Source organism: Sarcophilus harrisii, chromosome 1, assembly GCF_902635505.1.
Source record: "Sarcophilus harrisii chromosome 1, mSarHar1.11, whole genome shotgun sequence".
In the NCBI taxonomy this organism is placed as follows: domain Eukaryota; kingdom Metazoa; phylum Chordata; class Mammalia; order Dasyuromorphia; family Dasyuridae; genus Sarcophilus; species Sarcophilus harrisii.
In genome coordinates, this window is record NC_045426.1 from 7,019,843 (window position 1) to 7,039,454 (window position 19,612).

The 19,612-nt window shown below is 39.8% G+C and overlaps 1 protein-coding gene across 1 annotated transcript in view; it reads right to left on the reverse strand.

Annotated features, from left to right (window-relative positions):
- CDK13 (cyclin dependent kinase 13) overlaps positions 1–19,612 on the reverse strand; it is a 101,999-nt gene that overhangs the window by 19,556 nt on the left and 62,831 nt on the right. The window contains exons 8-9 of the mRNA XM_031961603.1: positions 10,005–10,194; positions 8,710–8,766 (exon numbers count right to left, since the gene is read on the reverse strand). Of these exons, the coding sequence (XP_031817463.1) occupies positions 8,710–8,766; positions 10,005–10,194 (247 nt within the window). The remainder of the gene's footprint in view (positions 1–8,709; positions 8,767–10,004; positions 10,195–19,612) is intronic.

The following is a 19,612-nucleotide window of genomic DNA, read 5'->3' on the forward strand; positions in this document are numbered from 1 at the left end:
CAATTAAGAGGGAGGAAAATCAGGAGAGTAAGAGGGATCGTTTTAAAAACCCGAAAAGAGAGCATGCAGGAAGAGTGATCAACCACATCAAAGGCTAGGGCAGCCAGGCGGTGCCACAGAAATCCAAGTTCAAAAACAGTCCCAGTCATTCACTAGCTGTGTGACCCTGGACAAGCAATTTAACTTGTTTGCCTCACTCTCCCCTCTGTAAAATCACGATAGTAATACTAGCATCTATCTCCTATTATTATTGAGAGTCAGCTGAGATAATAATTATAAAGTGCTCGGCACCTGGAACATACAAACGCTCTTTGTACATTAGCATTTTTATTCTTAGTGCTGTTGTTCGAGGCTGCACAGAGGCCAGGGAGAATGAAGAGTAAGAAAAAGCCATTAGATTTGGCAGATAAATAGGAAACTCTGAAGAGAAGCAGTTTCATGCAATGATAAAGAGCCAGATTGTTAAGGGGGTTCAGCCAAGAATAGGAGAAGGGAAGGTGGATGTACCCAGTATAGACAGCCGGAGATGAGTTTACATACAAAGGGCAGGAGAGAAATAGGATGACGGTTCACAGGGATGAAGGATCAAGTGAGCGTTTTTTGAGAATAAGGAAGGCGTGGGCATGTTAGGCTGTAGGGAATAAGCCAGGAGGGACTGAAACTAAGCATTAATAGAGGGTGGATGCCAGGGGGTAATCTTTTAGAAGCGAGGGGAAGGAACTGGATTGATTGCACAGGCAGAGGGGCAGCCTTGGTACAGAGCAAGACATCACATGAAACCAGAGAGGGGCAGAAGGCACCTGAGTTATGGGAAAAGAGCTTCCTCTTCTCCCTCTTCCTCATCTTTTCTCCTTTTCCATCATGACCTCCCTTACCCCGAGCTTCCAACACACTCACCCCTCACCCCCGACACCTGCACATTTATTCCACAACTGTCCACTCTACTCATTAATCAGTGGCAGCTAAAGGCAGACTTGGCAAAAGGCGCCTTCGAGGTAGAGGGTCTCACGAGAATTAAGTTTTACCTGGAAGAAGCCACTGCGAGGGAGAAAAAAACTGCTATTTTCCCAGATCCCACTTCTCACAGGCTTGGGCAGAGAAGCAGAGAGAGACTGGAGCAGTACCCAGATCAGTTGGAACAGCGCTGAAGGGTGGGGAGAGAAGTTGTGGCCTGGGCAGCAGGCCTGGAGTGGCGACAGCTGAACAGCTCATAGCTTAACTGGAAATATTAGGAGCCAGTGTGGTGGCTATGCCGAGCCCAGTGGGGAGAGATGGTTATAAATCCACTGAGACACGGGGAGGACTTCTCCAGGTCTGCTTTAGCTGCCACTGGTCGATGAGTAGAGTGGAAGAGTCAGGGAAAAAACGTTTAGGTTTAGGGGATGGGGACTGAGTGTGTTGTGACCTGGGGGGAAATCCAAGGTGGAAGGGGAGAAAAGTGGGGCCACAGAAGGAAAAAGAGATTATCAAACACGGCACACAGAAGCAGCAAGGCAGCACAGTGGAGAGCAGGAGCTTTGTGAGTTCAAATCCAGCCTCAGACATTTCAGTAACAAGTCACTTCACCCTGTTTGCCTGAGAAGAACGGCGATCTACACCAGTGTCATTGTCAAGAAAACCCCAAATTTGAAGGCCCATTTATTCCAGTAGTTGCCAAGCTATTTCAGAGGAAATCTCCTTAAACCCCACGAGGTGGCGCCATCTTCCTACATCGAGAAGGAGGCTCAGGAAACCACTTTTAGAGGGCCAACAGACTGGTCCACAACAGCTAAGTCCTATCTCCTGGTGAATTCTGACCAGGATCCTGGCACCCCGAGGCCGAGGCTCCAGGGTTCATTTCTCCTTGATAGGCAGGGAGGCCTTCTCCCCTCCCTCCCCTTCCAGGCCCTAAAGACCCTGCCCCACACAAGCCGTTCCAGTCTTCCCCATAACACTTGTTTCCAATTCCTCAGTTTCATACTCCTCCCCCCCCACCCCCCAATTTCCCTCCCTGGTAAAATGTCAGGACTAAAGAGATGAAAGCGTTTCACAATTTCAAAGTGTCCAATATTAGCCATCAATTATGATGCTGAAGAAAAAGCTTTGTCAATATGGAGCCTGATAAAAAATGTTTAACTTTTAAGTATACTCCAAACATTCCCAGATACTTAACGCAAGAATTTTTAAAATACACTCATATGCTAATCCTGCTCAGACTGCTAATCTCCACAATATTAAGAGAGGGAGGACAGGGGACAAGGAACACATAATTCACCAGGTTGTTCAGGCCTTCCCTTTGGGGATGGTCAGAGTGACAGGGTCCCCATGGGATGACCCAAGGAGACCGGATGCCTGAGGCTTGCCACCGAGACCCTTTGGATGTTAGAGGACGGCCAGGTTTCCACTCCATCTCTAACCCTCAGGCTTCCTGGTTGCTTTGGGCACCACCTTCCCCAACTTAACTGGCATCAAAGGGCTGGGTCTTCCCGGGGATTCCTGTAGTGTTCCCAGCACCCATCAGTCAGAGCCAGGAGGAAGCATGCAGGTGAGCCAATCACAGCTGATGTTACAGTACAATGCCTCAAGAGGGAACATGGGAGCAGCCACTGAAAGAGGCTGCCAAGCTAAAGAGAATCACAGAATAGGGACAGCACTTCTCCAACTTTTATGTCAAACACCTAGAGAAATGGCTCATTTACACTAACTACTAAGGGAGAAGGAAGAGCATGTGGGGGAGAGGTTTATATTTTTCCCATGTCTCCCTTTTTCTTCCTATCTTCTACCATAACAAGATACATCCATTAAACCCTAATTATACAGAACTTCTGTAAATTTGTTAAAAATCACAGTAAGTTATAAAAGTAATTAAAAACACCCTCCTTTACAAAGAAACTGAGCTGAGCAGCAGAGCAGTGAACTACAGGGCCAGGCCCGAGCCCAGGTTCTCCATTCTCTGCTGAGGCCCACTTTCCCTCTTATGATCATCTTTCTGTACAAATCACCTTTCTCAAACACAGCTGAGTAGTTCTGCCTTCCCTCCCTTCTCTGCCCACCCCACACAGCTCAGATCTCTACTTTCCTTTAGCTTCCTCTACCACTGTCCTAGGAAGGCAGTTTTTAAAGCCTTGTTTTCCTTTGTGCTGTTGCCAAGTTCAGCTTGTTCCAAGCCTCAGTTTTTCTGAATCAGTTATTACAGGACTTTATCTCTCTTGAAATCCTCTGAAGTTACCTATGACCTTTAAAGATGCGAAGCTGGTCAGAAGATTCCTGAGCATCCAGGGTCTCTGCAGACAGCTCCCTTTCTTTATCCCATCATTATCACTCATCCTTGTTCCTCAAAGTACTCTATCTTCTTGGGAAGTCTCCTCCTACAAGATTTTAGGCAGTAGGATGACAGGATCTCCGTTGGGACTTCAGAGATCAAAATTCCAGCCTGACTACAACAAAGACAGGTGGGTAGAAATAAAACATATCTTGCAAGTGGCCACCTAGACATCATTTTGAGAAAGCCCTCCAAGCCACTCATGCCAACTGGGGTCAGCCATCATTACTAGGAAGTTTTCCCCTTCGATGAACCTAAATCTGCTTCTCTCCTATTTCCCATGGCTCCTACATCTCTTCCCTGGGGCCAAAAACAATAAATCTAACCACCTGAAAACTACTACAGTCTGCCTCACTTTTCCCCGTAAGTTCTATGTGAAGAAAATCCTTTACTGTTATTGAAATTGCATTTTATACCCATTTCCCCTTCCCACAGAGCAACAATGGTAAGCATCCATTTCTGCAGATGGATTCCACTCCCTGTTCTCTGACCCCTCAGAAGCCTGGCTCAGACACTTGAGCCCCAGAAGGAAGGGTGGCTTCCTCTCAAGGTTCCTACCACCACTTCAAGACCAGTTCCTCACCTTCTGAAGAATAACGCTGTCCTCAGTACAAGAAAATTACCAGATGCTCTGGTTGTGGCAGAAAGAGGGAAGGCTCCAGTGCCCACTATCACAACTACACCTTGCAACCATGGCCGAACGGTGGTGTTCCTCCAAGTCAGTGCGGTCTACGGTGGATTCCCACACTAAAATCCTTTGTTTCTCACTCCAGTGATCATCACCAAAATAGAATCCATCATAACATGACGGGCTCCCTCTTCGTGCCATTACATCACATCTTGGGATGAAATACAACTTTATCTAATGTGTCTCATGTAGAGCAAAATGGGCCATTTCTGCATTTTAGTCATGTCTCACAGTAATGAAGAAGAATTTGTCTCCTTTCCCCAAGTGCAGCAGTTTCTCTACCATATTCTCTGCCTGATGTATGGGAGTCATCATTAACAATGGGTTCTTGGATAATGTGTCCCATGAATTACTGAGATCTCTCCATCAGTACTTTGCCCTCTTCCTCTCTCTGAAATCTGTTTTTGAAGAAGATGTGGAATGTTCTCAGTCTCCCTCCATTTCCAGTTAAATCCTTTTAATTGGATCTTTAAATCTCCATGCAAACATATATAGTTATTTAATTAATTGAAGATGTTCTTTAGCTAGTTTCTCTGAGCCAAGAGTACAATTTCTGTGTTGAGGTCCTCATCTAGGGCCTCAAAACCATCTTCTTAACCAATTATTGCCTTCTAAAACTTTTCTTCAACAGCCATGATTACGGGCCCATCTGTGCCCTGAAGCTTCTGAATTTGTAACCCAGAACATCACAATCCAGAGTTCACTTCAGATATTCTGCCGGGCAGCAGCACGGCACCCTTGTCACCAAGTTCATCATGGGGTCTGACAAGTCTTGGCTGCACAAATGCTAGCCCAAAAGGAAACACTGTGACCATTCGCCACGATGCCAATAAGCAGAAGGAGGCAATCTTGTCCCATTCGTTTCTCCCTTCCCCCGATCAGCCCTGGAGGGAACATCCTCTGTCCCCAGCAATGCTGGGGAGGGCTCAGGCCCGGGACTTGCAGGAATCTCCCCAGGGTTAGCAATTCTTTGGGCCTTCTGGTTCCTCCACATTCTTCTCCCTTAGAACTTCTGGAAAGAAACATCAAAAATCTCCAGCCTCACTGGGCTCCCTTTGAAGCATTTCTTCCAATCTTTTGAGGGACACTTTAGTCTATTCTCCAGGATGAGCTAGAGATTAGAGACTGAAGAGATTAATGTCATTTCCCATTCATGTAGACTTTCTAATTTTCTTCCCAATTTGCTTTTATTGTAATTTAATGGTTTTTGCCTGTTACTAAACTTCGTCTTTACCTAATTTAATATATGTTTATAGATTGCTATCAACCACAATGCATTATGGAAAAGTCAAAAAAGACTCCAAGATTTCTCTATTTCTCATGTTTTATAATAAGAGAAAACAGAAAAATTCACTGCCCCATATTTTTAAATTGTCAAGAGTAAATCTCTTCCCATGCTGGTGGAAGCTTTCTGCCTTTCAGCACCTCAAATAGAAATAAAACTGAAAATATCTTGAGTGAGAGTGAGAGGAAGAAAGATAATATAAGGTGAAAAAGGTTGTAATTTAATAATAATAGAGAATTCTGTAAATAAATGTACATCCTCCATGTTACCCTGGAAAATTTCCCAGACAACCGAAACCGTATTGTTTTAAAAATCAAGGTGATGATAAAAGATTCCTGAAGGACAATTACATTTGAAAGGAAATGTATAAAAAAATTTTCCCTTTGTAAACGAATCATTACAAAAGTTGGTATGACTAGCCCATAAAAGGGAAAGTTGAAGGAGCATTCTGATCCTTAAAGATAGGCACTGTCATGTGGAAAAGGAACATGCAATGTTTCTATAGTCTGCAGGTGATCCAACAAAAAAGAAAGTCATTATGTTACCTAAGCACATAACACTGTGTTAAACTTCTTGCTTCCCTAAAATCAATTACCCTTTATTAAAATTAGATTATAGGTCTATAGATAGATATAGATAAGTTATAAGCTCTCACTTATAGAGTGTTTAATAGTTGATAAGATACTTTGTAAAAACTATGAGGGGGTAGTATAATAGCCAGTAAAAATTTCTTAAAGTACCAATGTACTCCCTTCACCGGCAAGCTTGAAAATTTTCTTCAATTATTCTGTATTCCCTCCAGAGAAACTGAGAACATAACATCCTATCGTCCTAGGACCTCCATGATTTGGCTCCAACCCACCCTGGCAGAACTCTTTCCTGCCACCCTCTCTCCCTATGCTATTTTCCTGACAAATTAAGGCTGTTATAATTTCCTTGCCCCTTCAATACAACTTTCTACATCTGTGGAACAGCATCCTCTCCGCACTCATCTACTCCAGCCCCCCTTCACTTCATCTTCCTTTAAAGCCCAGCTCTGATAATACTTTCTCCATTCTTCCCAATCTGCCCTCTCCTTGAATCTCTCAGCTTTGTTTATCTGACTCTTCCAACATTAAGATCATTTTTGCTCGTGGTTTTATTTTTGTGAGGTTCCTACCACGATATATCAGTCCCCCTAGCACAGGGAGCTATCTTCTTTGGGGATCCCAAGCCCAGGGCCTTTCTCAGACTAAGTGGTGAACAAATGTACATTTAATTCAACAAGGAAACCATCTCAGAGAAGATCGGTGACTTGCCCAGTCACCTGGAGAGTAATGAGGAGAAGCAGAACTCTGAGCTCCCACCTTACAACTCTCCAGTTCAGTCCTTCGTGTCACTATAACCTCCAGCTTTTCGTGCTCAAGGTATCTCCCATTTTAAACTGAAAAAGGAAAAGAGTTGGATATACCTAGTTGCTTTATCTAACTGTGGAAATATATTTTTCTAACTAGACCGATAAATATGTAGAAATTGTTAAATGGAAAATTATAATTACTTCATAGTTGATTTTCATCTCTCTACCAAAACATAACAGGAAAGGATATTCCATTCAAGCAAGAAACAGATAGCCTAACAGTAATTTCAATTAACAACCACTATGACTCTGAAAACAAAGGCCCAAAAGCCTCCCCTGATACCTACCTGAGCGAGTTCCTTAAATTCCCCAAGACCTCAGTGGTTGAATCTGGACAAGGAGTGAGTTGGCCAAAGAGGCCTCTGGGGTCCCATCCAGTGGGAGTCCAACCATGAGTCCTCTTTACAGACATATTTCTCCCCCACTCAACATCCCAGACAGCAGACAGAGAGAAACAACAGAGTATCTATGTCCCAAAGTTCCTTGGGACAAGGGCCCACTCAACTCCATTTCCCAGTTTCAAATGAAGACGGTCCAAAAGAAAGATAAATCCCTTAAAAGTCAGGAGACCTCATGGATAAGACCTTCCTCTGGCTTTACCAACTACATGAGCCAGACCTAACCCCCACCTAAAAGGTCTGCTTTCTTATCAATAAAATGAGGGGATGCTGGGAAGGCAGATTAGAAGATCTCTAGGGTCCTATCCAACTCCAATATTCTGTAATCTCCAAGAATGAACATATTCAGAAAAACAGGCCACTGCAAGATTCTGAATCCAATTATTCTTAGTATCCTCTTAGAAATCAGAAAAATGACACTATATTTTAGATATATTTAGCAAGATTTCAAAAAAAGCATCTTTTTAAAAAAATCTTCTGTGAAATTCAAAATAGAGAATCAGTTTTTTTTTTTTTTTAAGCGCATACTACTTAGTAAATGAACTATTGAAGTTTTGCAATGCATACTATGGTGACATTAAACTGCCTTCCCCAATGACACGAAAGAAAAAGATGTGAAAATCAAATCCGAACTGGCCTAGACTATGAGAATGAGGGGTTGTATTTAATGGGTCCAAGAGGCCCTCTTTTCAAACTTTATGATTTAAATTCAATCCAAGAAGCATTTATTCTATGGCTAAGAGGTTTGTATTTGCTTACGTAAAAATCTGTAATTCATTATCCTTGGGGACTTTCCAAAGTTTTATTTTGCAAACCATGTCATTTCTGAGAACAGACTGTGTTGAATTACTTTTTATTTGTTGAAGAAGTAAAAAGGAAAACTCACTTGATTTAAAATTAAATTAAAATATCTTATAAATCAAACACTACCTTATTGAATATCCTTAGGGTTTAATTAAAGGGGGAGGGGGAGAAGCCTGTCCCAGATCTCCCTTGTTTACAGCTGTCTGCACAAAATGTAGACTAACAAGCAAACCTACCCCCCCACTACAACCATCATCACCTCCCACCATGAGTTAGAGTCAAGGGTCAAAAAGAATCCTCCACATGTCCCTATGAAAAGTAAGCCAAACACAAAAACTGAACCCTTCATGAAACCCACACTTAGGGCATGTCCTGGAAAAGACTAAGTGGATACATTTAACTCTCATTGCAGTAACACAAGGAACAACAATATATCAACCAACAAATGTTACATTTATTCATTTAAACATCATTCAGATAACATGTGCAGATAATACATGTAAACTTAAATTTTTTTTTCACTTGTAGAAAGTCAGCTTTATTTTGACATTTTGTTACAATTATACTGACTTAGATAAATGGTTTCCCAACAGGGACCAAATCTTTATAAAATCAAAGCAACAAGATTTGGCTAGATCCTACAGAGGTTTGGTAACGAAGATAATCATACTATTAGGAGTCAATGACTACACATGACAAGACCACCAGATGACCCAAGCCACTCTTCATGAGCTTGGGTAGGAAGTCATGTCATGATTCTCAAGAATTGAATATAAAGTTGTCAGTAGGACTTTTAGAATGGGGCCACTAAGTTTCACACTATTTCATGCATCTTACCTTTCTTCTGAGCTATATAATCGAGCAAGTCCAAAGTCGGCTAGCTTTATCTGCCCTCTAGGGAAAAGAAGAAAAAACAAGAGAATCTCAAAACAAGGAACATCAATTGCTGCTAACGGAAAATATGCTCAAAAGCAAATTTGTGAAAATTGCTCAAAGTATCAAACAAATGAACCAGAAAACAGCACATCTGGGGTTTTCTTTTTCCCACCCCCAAAATAAAGAAACTCGGTATTCTGTGTAAAGTCCAAATCCTGCCTACACCCAATCCCTCCTTATTCTTTTCTACTTCCCTTCAGTGCCATCTGTCCTTACTGTGCTGATCATGATCATCTGTTCAGATGTCATACATCACGAACACTAATACATACTAAAAATGCCAAGTGATGTTTCAGAAGTTAGTAACTATAACACAACTTAGATTTAGTGCTAAGATGAACTCAGTTATGTTTAAGGCAAGATTTTTAATCTAGCCTTTTATAAAATCAAATAAGATCCATTATTTCATTTCTTAGCAATGAGAGTAACCTTACCTAGAACAGCAGCTCAGGAAGGAGTGCCATAATAAATGAGTAGTTTTTAAAAATGTATACAGTGTCCCCTTATAATGAAATATGCCTAAGTCAGATAATTATATACCGGTCACAAATGGCCTTGCTGACATGGGGAAGAAAGTCCCACAGAATTCTGGGATCTCAAGAAGATGATCCTGACATTGAAGTCTGAATTTAAGCTAATCTGGGCAAATCAATCTGATTTTCAATAAGCAGTCAAAAAAATGACACTCCCAGCCCAGACCCATCTCAGGAATTTAGCAGATTTCTGGTGGCCCAAGGACAAAAGCAGTTCTCAGTTTTCATCAGCCTTTCACAATGAGACCCAAGACTGCAAGACATTCCCAGGCCTGGCCACGGAGGAAGTCGGAAGGTTCAGCACAGTTAGGGCTCCCCAAAGGTTCAGTCTGTATGACCCCAATGTGGGAGGTACAAGACCAAGATTTCTAACACAATTTGCAAACAATGATCTAAATGAAAAGCATCCAAGACCTACTCTTCCCTACACCCCAGTATTTTCACTAGTCAAATGGAAATAAATAGATCTATTCTTTGAAAAATATAACAGCATAAGGTATATGTCATGTTGGCTTCTCAAATTCTCAAATTTTAATCAGACTAACATCATGTGTAGCAATATCGAATGTGCTGTCTTTTGGATATTTTAAAAACATGCTTCCCTACCCCCACCCCCCAAAATGAATATACAAAAATATATAGGTAGAAAAAATTAAGTCATACCTATTGTTTAGTAGAATATTTGAACACTTAATATCTCTATGTAAAAAGTTCTTCTTATGGCAATAATCCAAACCTTCCATCAGTTGTCTCATGAATGATTTTATGTGATTTTCATTAAAATGAACCAGGCCTGATTCCAGGAGTCCCATCAGGTCATGGTCCATGTATTCAAACACCAAATAAAATGCACCTAAGAGAAGAGGAAAGAATTAACAAAGTGTTACTTGTTTAAGTTTGGAATCATCTCAATCAATCCACAAACATTCAGTAAGTACACATAACATGTCAAGTCCCGTGCTAGCTGCTGGAGTTACCGACAAAAATCTCTCTCATATCTAGTTCCTAAATCTGATTCTCATTTGCTATCTTTTTGGCATCCTCTTACTACCCAGATCTCCCTCCTCTGGATGCCCTTCGACTTCTCAAGATCCTTCTCCTCCCAAATGATTCTGAACAGGGCAAAATGTTAGCTCCCTCGTTCCAGAGGCAATGCTTTTTACAAACACAGTCTAACAGTAACTTTTCTTGGCTAACCTCACACTGCTGACACAATTTTGCATTTCACGGGAACGGTTCAGCAACATTTCCATCATTAATACACTTTGTTTTTAAAAATCAGAGTACAGGAATTTGCATTTAACCTTCAATAAGTTTCATTTAGAAAAGTAAAGTGGCAGAGCATATACAGGGGGCTGGCTTTGAAACCAGGAAAATAGGTTAAAAATCCTATACATGCCACATCCAGGCTAATGCCACAGGCAGTACCCTAGGTAGCTTCCCCAAACCCTAAGTTATACAGGAGAGGGGTTTCTACACTGGGAGTTCCTTGTAGGACAACAAATCGGATCTTAACAAAAGCAACAAAAACAATAACAATTCAAAAACCTGTCAAGATTTTTAGGCATCTTGAGCCTGCCAACTATCACATAAACAGGCTATTTCTCTCTTAAGAGAGCCATAGAACTGCACAGTACACCCTCCTCTTCCTACCACCAAAGTTGACATCAACTCAATCTAGCTATTCCAAAAGTTCTAAACCAAGCCTCCTGTGTTCTTTTCCAGCTTACATCTCCGATCTCGTCCACATGGATATATTGCAATCTTCCCACAAGGCATCATGAAATCCAGACACTTTTTAAAAAACTTTAATTTAAAAAAAACCAAAAAACACTTTTTAAGAATAGTTTAGCTTCAATTATATGTTTGCATGATGCTATGACTGACTATGGAATACCATGTTGTGTCAATCAATGCTGTGGATTCTCAAAGGTAATGCTAGTGGTGGGCAAGCAGATGCAACCAGGTGCAAAGAACTGCAGAAATATCAGGATAGTCCAGCCTAACTCAATTCAGAGAAACCTATCACTAAGTACAAGTTATTGATGATTTCACCCAATCAGCTCTGGAAGGCTAATAATATCAACCTGTGCCTGTGGAAAAAAATGACCATGCTAAAATAATCAGATCCTAACATATTAATCTATCTGTCACTCAGTAAACGGTTACTCAATGCTTTCTATGGGCCAGGTACCATGCTAAATGATGGGAATACATTTGAATGGTGAAGGGAACTTCATATACATAAAGTATTTACAAATAAAATCACGAACAATGGACTGCGGACAACTGCCGCAGTAAGATTCTACAGCTTCTTCCTCCTACCACTCTCCCCCACATGCTAGAGGCCCCAAGCCTGGCACATCCCCTTACACACGGTCAAGGCCTTCAACACGCTAAGTATGAACAGAATAAAGAACGGTAACAGCTCCGTTAAGTTTGCCAAGTGCTTACTAACATCTATCTTGGCCATTAACTATCGCATTAATGAGGCAGTCCTGAGAAAAATAACTGCATTCAGTCATCTCCTGCCAAACAACCCGTCTGATGGACAGATGTGTAAAACAGAGCCTGGGGCCACAGTTGGCACAGAACGTGTGTGCCCCAGACAAGGTTTGAAATGTTTACTCCCTGACCAATCTATTGGAAGCCCAGAGATTTCAGAGGCAATTGACATAAAAATAAAAAACCTATGTGCCAAGGAGAAAATAATTTTATTGCACTACAACTCTGTGCTTTTTCTTAATCAATTAATAAGGATCTTTGAAATAAGTGTGCCAAGCATTATGCTAAGTGCAGGGGACAGACGTGTGAACAAGCTATATAAAGACACAAAGGTGGTTCTATGATCTTACTGACCAATGAGGCACACAAGCAGCTATGTTGGCACAGTGGATAGAACACTGGGCCCAGGTCCAAAAAAAAAAAAAAAAACCCAAACACACAAGCAATACAAAACAAAACAAAACAAAGCCAATGTTCAAATCCAACCTCAGACACTCACTGTGTGACCCTGAGCAAATCGTTTAACTTCTGCTTCTGTTTCCTCACCTTTAAAATGGGAATAATAATAGCACCTACCTCCCAGAGTTGTAGGGAAGGTCAAATGAGATATCTGTAAAATGCTTTGCCCAGTGCCTTGAACACAGTAAGCACTCTTGTCAATGTGAGCTACGATGAGGACGGTGGTGGCCATTTGTTGATGTGGACATGTCTTTCACTGAGGCAGACTGGAATCCGCCCCCATTTTCACGACCTCTTACAAATGCTCCACAGGAGATCTACCCAGCATGAGGAATGCCTTCTCCTACTTAGCCCAACTTCACATAGATATCAATGTATTCCTGCAGGTCGGCCACTGACCTCTCTGCCTAAATACATCAGCCATGCTTCCCTTCCAGGCAACCATCTCGTCAACAAGGGCCTTCAGGTTACTTTTGCTACACAGAAGAACTCAGGGATATTATCCTGAAACGTACACTTATCATTCATTTTATCACTGACCTTTGGGTCATTCACAGCCTTAATTCCCAGAAGCCTAGAATTCCGATTGGAAGATGTCCATAGCCTCACACCTCAGTTAAACAAGCCTGCCCTTTCTTGCATAGAGAAGCTCAAAGCCCTGCACCACTTCCTAGATGATATACAGCCCACTCGCTCATCCTCCTACCGACGGGCAGCCCTATTCACACTCCAGACGGTCTGTCCAAGACACATTGGCTGACATCTTCTATTTCGTCTTTTTGAAGTTCTTTCTTCATTGTTTCCCCTTTTATTTTTTTGTAACCAATGATGGCTCTCAAGGTAGGGGAAGAAACAAGGTGATATAAAAATGAGAATTATCAATAAAAATATTTTTTTATCAAGTTTGTCTGAGAAAAGGAAGTACTAGAGAAAGGCAGCACCCTGAAAAGGGAGACAAAAGTGATAAATCCAGAAGTAAGGGGGAGTCTGGCAGTGTTCTTGAACTATAAATTTAAGAGTCAGACTGGAGCAGTAGGAGGGCAGGGAAGTCCTGTGCTAACAATAGACAAAAGGAGGCTTCCTATGTTCTCAAATGATCCAACCCAAGGGAAACCACATAAGGTGAAGAGCTTGTTCCAAAATTAATCCAGAACAGAGTCTCTGCACAAGGAAAAGGAGAAGAGGGCTAACTGCTACTTTTCTGACCCCATGTGTCCATGTGCTAAGGGACAGTTTTCCCAAATCTGAGAGGGGTCTATCCCACCCAATGTATTAGAAGGTTGCAGACACTATTCATTTTGTGTTTTGCAACACAGAATTATTCTCCTCGATTTACCCTTATTACTTAAATTTTGTGCTTAACTACTTTTGCTACTGGAAAACTATTCAAATGACAGTTTAAAACACTTTTTGATCTTACTTACTGAAGAATATTTCTTAATATATTAGATTTATGTCAATCTGAAAAGATGGATGTCAAATTCTCATCAGAGAAAAATTAGACCCCAGTATATATATATATATATATATATATATATATATATATGTATATAGATATATTTATATTTTAAAATTCTAACAGCACTGATTTTAATTGTCCAAAGAGTTTGAATTTCATATATAAAAGACTTTTCTGACTCACATCTGGCTATGAATATTTCCCCTTACTAATCAACATCTGGGAAATGAATAACCCTCCCTTGTTCTCTAATTTTCTTATGGTAGGATTTTTATTTAGGCTATTGATTCATTTGGAATGCATTGTCATATTTTTGTAAGCTGCTAAGATATTGACTTCTGTACATATTAATTTTCAGATCTTACTCATCTAGTCTATTCCATCAACAATTTTTTGCACACACACACCCCTACCCCGTACAAGAGAATTTTGTAAAATGGTTTGGGATCAAAAGCGCACAGCCTCTGCCTCCCCTCCCTGCCCCACCATAATAGAAGTAAGAAATTCAGAAAGAGCTGAGAAGCCAACTTAACATCAACATATGGACAAAGAATAATATAATCAATGGCTTCACAATGTGAATGAAATCAACAATGAAGAACTACAAAAATCCAAACAGATACAAAGGTCAATATCAGCACTACCCCATCGGATTAAAATAAAAGGCTATCTTTTTTCTTTGTTAACAACCCCAAAACTGGTTTTGGGACATTTATTTTTAGAGAAACCTAGGAATTTTTTCAAGTGTCTTTTCAAACAAAATATCCATTTCTAAAAGATGATGTACTGAAGAATCAGCATGAGGGGCTGTCCTCCAAACACAGAGTAGGGATAGGAGGAGGCATTCTTCACCCTCTTGCCGATTCCTATGGAGATATTTATGTTAACTGAGCTCTTAAGTGGCTCTAAATCTCATTGAGGAGGCTCAGTAATATTCTGGGACTTGATTCAATCAGCACAATTTTATTTCCAAAATGGAGTATCTGAAGGAAGCCCTCTGCAATCCAGGCTCTGCACTGGACATCTTCATTAACTGTGGCCAATAACTTCTTTCCAACCTCTACATCCCTGTTTTAAGCTTCTTTTGCTATTTTTAACCAGAGGTGACCAGTTATTTCTGGTGTAAAATCTTTCTTGTATGATTTTAACGTATGAATGCCACATATTTTGTGACAGAAAAAAAAATCTTTAAAGCAACATTTCACTTTACCAAAGTAAATGCTTTCTTAAAGTTAAACAATCAACACAGTGTATTCCTGCCCAGAAGGCAGAGCTAGGAACAGTGGAGAGATTTAGCAAAAAGGTAGATTTAGGACAGATGTTAGCTACCCAAAGACAGAATGAGGCAGTGGATTCCCCTTCCTGGACATCTGCAGGCAAAGGGTAGAAGACACTTGTAGAATATAGTACACAGAGAGAGTAAGCATGAAACTTTCTTTTATAGTCAAAAGGCCTCTGGTCTTTTTCAAAGAAGTATTTTTCAAAGTACCTTATGGTTCCCTCTTCATGAAGTCAACAAGTATCAAAATCAAGACAACAGGCATTTAAGTGCCCATGTGTGGGCCTGAGAGTTTAATTTCTTAATTTGGAGCACTGCATTAAAATTCCTTGTAGATTTTCTTTTCTGATCTTCTGCATCAAATACTGAGATAGACAATATCCCATGGCAGCTTTTGTGCAATTACTGTTTCAAACCACTCTGAATCAAGGTGACCACACGCCCCAGAAAATAATTCTACTTGTCTTTAGACACATGATAAAGTCTACTCAGCCAACTCTTGTGTTTATTCTCCTCAAAGAATCCACAAGCCCTCTGTCCTTCTCCTGAATTGAAATTATTTTTTGTCTTCTAGACTAATATAAGAGTTAATATAATCCGTTTACTCCAGAAGGGTGTCTATTCACGGGTCATTGGGGAAAGGATTTCCAAGCTAATACATTATTTAAGTCTGTAAAAAACTGTTTGAGTATTGATATACTTGACACCAATGTCATTGGCATTGTCAAAAACAGAATAGAACACAAAAATCAAGGGCCAATTCTAAATTCTTCTGTTTCATAGATTACCGATTACCGATACCTAAAAATTTATTGCCTCCCAGTCAGCCTAATGGAGACTATTTTTCTCTGTCCACTTAATGAGGCTGGTCCTGGAAAAGCAAACATCAGTTTGTAGTGGGCAAAAATTCAAAGTCTTTTGAGCAGAGCCGACCTTCCATGCCATTAAAAAAAAAAAAAAATTTACTTTTTTGGGAAAAAAAATTACTATGTTTTCTTATGAAAAAGAAAACTGAGCAGCATCTCATCTTTAAATCCCTCTGGATCACACACCAAAAGAACTGCAAGTCTATTTTCTTCAATCTGTCTGGAGTGCACACTGAAGCAGCTTTAAAGTAAACTGTTGCATCACCACCAACAGCAAGTATAGAGACATATACAAGGAACCTGAAATATATCACCAGAATAAACTCTGGATAAAAAGGCCTTACAAGAATAGTTCAAATCTGAATAGCTCCCACTCCCCCAAATCAAAGTGACACCATTAAAGCAGGAACACAGACTGGGTTCTACAGAAGACAAAAAGGCCAAGGTAAAGTTACCAAATACATTAATATTCATAGATATTTGAGATGATTAGTTTATCAAGAGAAAATAAGCAAAAAGTGATTATAATGCCAATTACTCCAAGTCTCAATATATGACTACTAAACAAGAGAGAGAGGTGGTCATAGAAAATCAACAATTTCAACTACATAAAATGAGAAGATTTTGATACACACGAAACCACGACAGCCAGAAAAAAAAAAAAAAAAAAGGAAAAAAAAAAAAAAAAACTGAACAGGGTGAAAAAAGTCTTAGTGATAAATACCAGTGACAGAATTCTGATATGTAAGACATCTAAACAGAAGTGGTGCACATGTATATGTGAGTGAATGGATGTGGGAGTGTGGGAAGGAGAAAGAGAAAGAGTGATCAAGGGTCATTACCAACAGTTATACTCCCAAAGGATAGCAACAGTTTTCAAAACAATGATTTCAAACTATTGAAAGCAAAATGAAAGACTGCTCCACAACACTAATAAGAAAAATGCTAATTAACACAACTGAAATTTCCTCTCACAGCCAACAAACTGGCAAATGTTACAAAAGATGAAAACAGTGTATGTGGGAAGGAATATAGAAATACAGGCTTACTAATGAACTGTGCTCCAACTATCTGGAAATACAATCTGGAATTATGAGAAAAATAGCCCCAAACTATTTCTATACTCTGAACCAGAATCTTACTGCTAGGATAGAGTAAGAGGAGGTAAAAGATAAAGAGATTCAATGCAGCACTTTTTGTGTAGCAACAAGTGGAAATAAAATAAATTCTTATTGACTAAGGAATAGCTGAACAAACTAGAATACAACCTAACACATGTGGAGCTGTTAAGAAAATTCAAACAGCAGGATTTCAGGGAAACATGGGAGATCTTATTTGAGATAATGCAGAACTACAATAATGTAAACAAAAATAACAATAAAGCAAAGTCAGCATATGAAGATTTTACTGACAACTCGACCTCAGCAGAGGAGGAAAGGAGAGACGAGGAAGGGACATCGAGTTCTGAATGTTGCCTATGCTGTCAGCTGTTTTTATTAACTAGCTGTTGCTGGATTTTTATTGTTATTACAAGGAAAGTGCTCCCTGGACTTGGAGGAAAAGGGGATCAAAAAGGTTTATCAGGAAATGACAATGATAAAACACCAAAAGGCACCCAAAAAGGTATACTAACTTTCCCAACATTTTCACAGTTTCTATAGTACTCCTTAAGGCACAATAGTGATTCTGAGTTCCTTAAGGCTCTACCCATGACACTGTCCAAGTACAATGCTCACCAACGAGAGGCTGGCCACCCACTGGTACAGTCTGGGGCCACAGCAAGCCACAAAAATGCCAAATATACAAAGATGTCTTCAGCAATACCTCCCTCTCCCTTTACAATGGCCTATGTTAAACTTTCCAAGCGATAGTGGCTGAGTGAAAAGTGAACTAAGAGTTTTAAAAATCACAGCTATGACCATTCAGAATATTAGTTAAATGTCAGCCATCCTAAATTTTGTTTGTCTAAGGGTCAAACTCAATAAAAATGAGTAGTTAAATCACATTATTGGTATTGTCAATATGAAAGAAACCAAGTCAAAAGGATATCGAAAGTAAATGGAAGGAGGATTCACTGGTTCATTATAAACAAAACAAAGGAACTGAGCAGAATTGGTTTCTTATCTATCTAAAAAAGGAACACGTTTCATGGGATTCTTGGTAATCATGATGAGTGTAAATAAAAAGAACATCATTAAGATAACTGTTGTTTACATATTAAAATTGATTGCAAAGGTTAAAGAAACTGAAAATCTCAAAGACCTGACAATATCCTCAAAACTAGGTTTATAATGTATATCAATACTTCCTTTAAAAAGAGTCAGAAAGCATAGTGTCCACCAAAGAAAACTATCTTAGCACAAGAAATGTTTGATTTGGATATAAGAATCATCTCAGAAATATCTATATTAAAACCATCAACTATTTAGAGCCAGGGTCAAAATCATTATCATATTTCAAGAAGAGATAAAGATAGGCAGAAACCACTGTGAAAAATTACAAGAGCTTGAACCCTATCTAAACGTGCTACTGATGTTATAAAGCAAAAACATTCTACAATCACTGTGATTTTTTTTCTTTTGCTAAAGTTTAACAAAAAGAAAACAGTTGCCATAGCAAGAAGATCAAAGAAACCAACAAACCCACTTGAGTAGCAAACATAGGATCTTTCTGCCAAATGAGAATAAAAGAGAAGCCAAGAGCAAGACCAGTTCCGAATACAAACAAATTTGTGAAGTACAAAGGGATGGTGAAGAAAATAATGAGCAATATTGTTTCATTACAAGGAAAAGCAATAGAAGTAAAAATAAGTGCAAAAAGAACTTGCCCTGAGACTCCAACTGAGTACTATTAACAATTCAAGAAACAAGATGGAGAGCACAGTGAGATCGTCAGCATTTCCATACCAATCTATTTGCCATCATATTTCACAAAGGAGTGAAATGTTTGTGTTTGGACCTTCAGGCACAATCCCTGACAGGCTATACTTAGTGGAAACCAGCAACGTAGATGACCAACTAGGGAGCAATAGTTGAACCATGAGTGAACATAGTAAAGACAGGTTGCTGGAGACATTTACCCTACTTACATCTATCTCAAAGCACTGAGAAACACTTTTCCAAGAAATTTCAGGGAGTAAAGACATCAAAAGAAGGGACGAAAAATGACAAAAAGCAGTAGCTACCAACCAAAATACTTGCTTTCTTATCTTTCTAAAATCCCCTAAGAATAATCAGTACGCATATCAAAGGTGTCCTTCAAGAAAATGTAAAAAGAGAAAGGATTTTACAAATGATATTTCAGAAAAGAGCACCTTGTTATGTATTATAGAACCCCACATTACTACCCAGCAGTGTTTGTGGATTAGAACAGCCTTAACAGTTCTCAATAGAGAGAGCTCAATAAGAACAGAATATATTCACTTATGATTAAGATACTCCTCATCTATATGCTAAGATCACATCACACTCTTTGGTAAATGCAGACAAGGAGACTTGTCTACAGCAGTGCTTGGTATTCCTGATCTCTGTGAAGCATAAAACAAGAAGAGCTACATTTATGAAAGAGATTTGTTAAGGCAGGGACCAAATGGAACAGAGATTCCCTCTAGATCATGAACATCTGGAATCAAGCCCCAGAAGTATTGCAAGGCTTCCCTCTTCTTGGGAGACCTAGAACCATTGCACACTAAAGATATATTGGG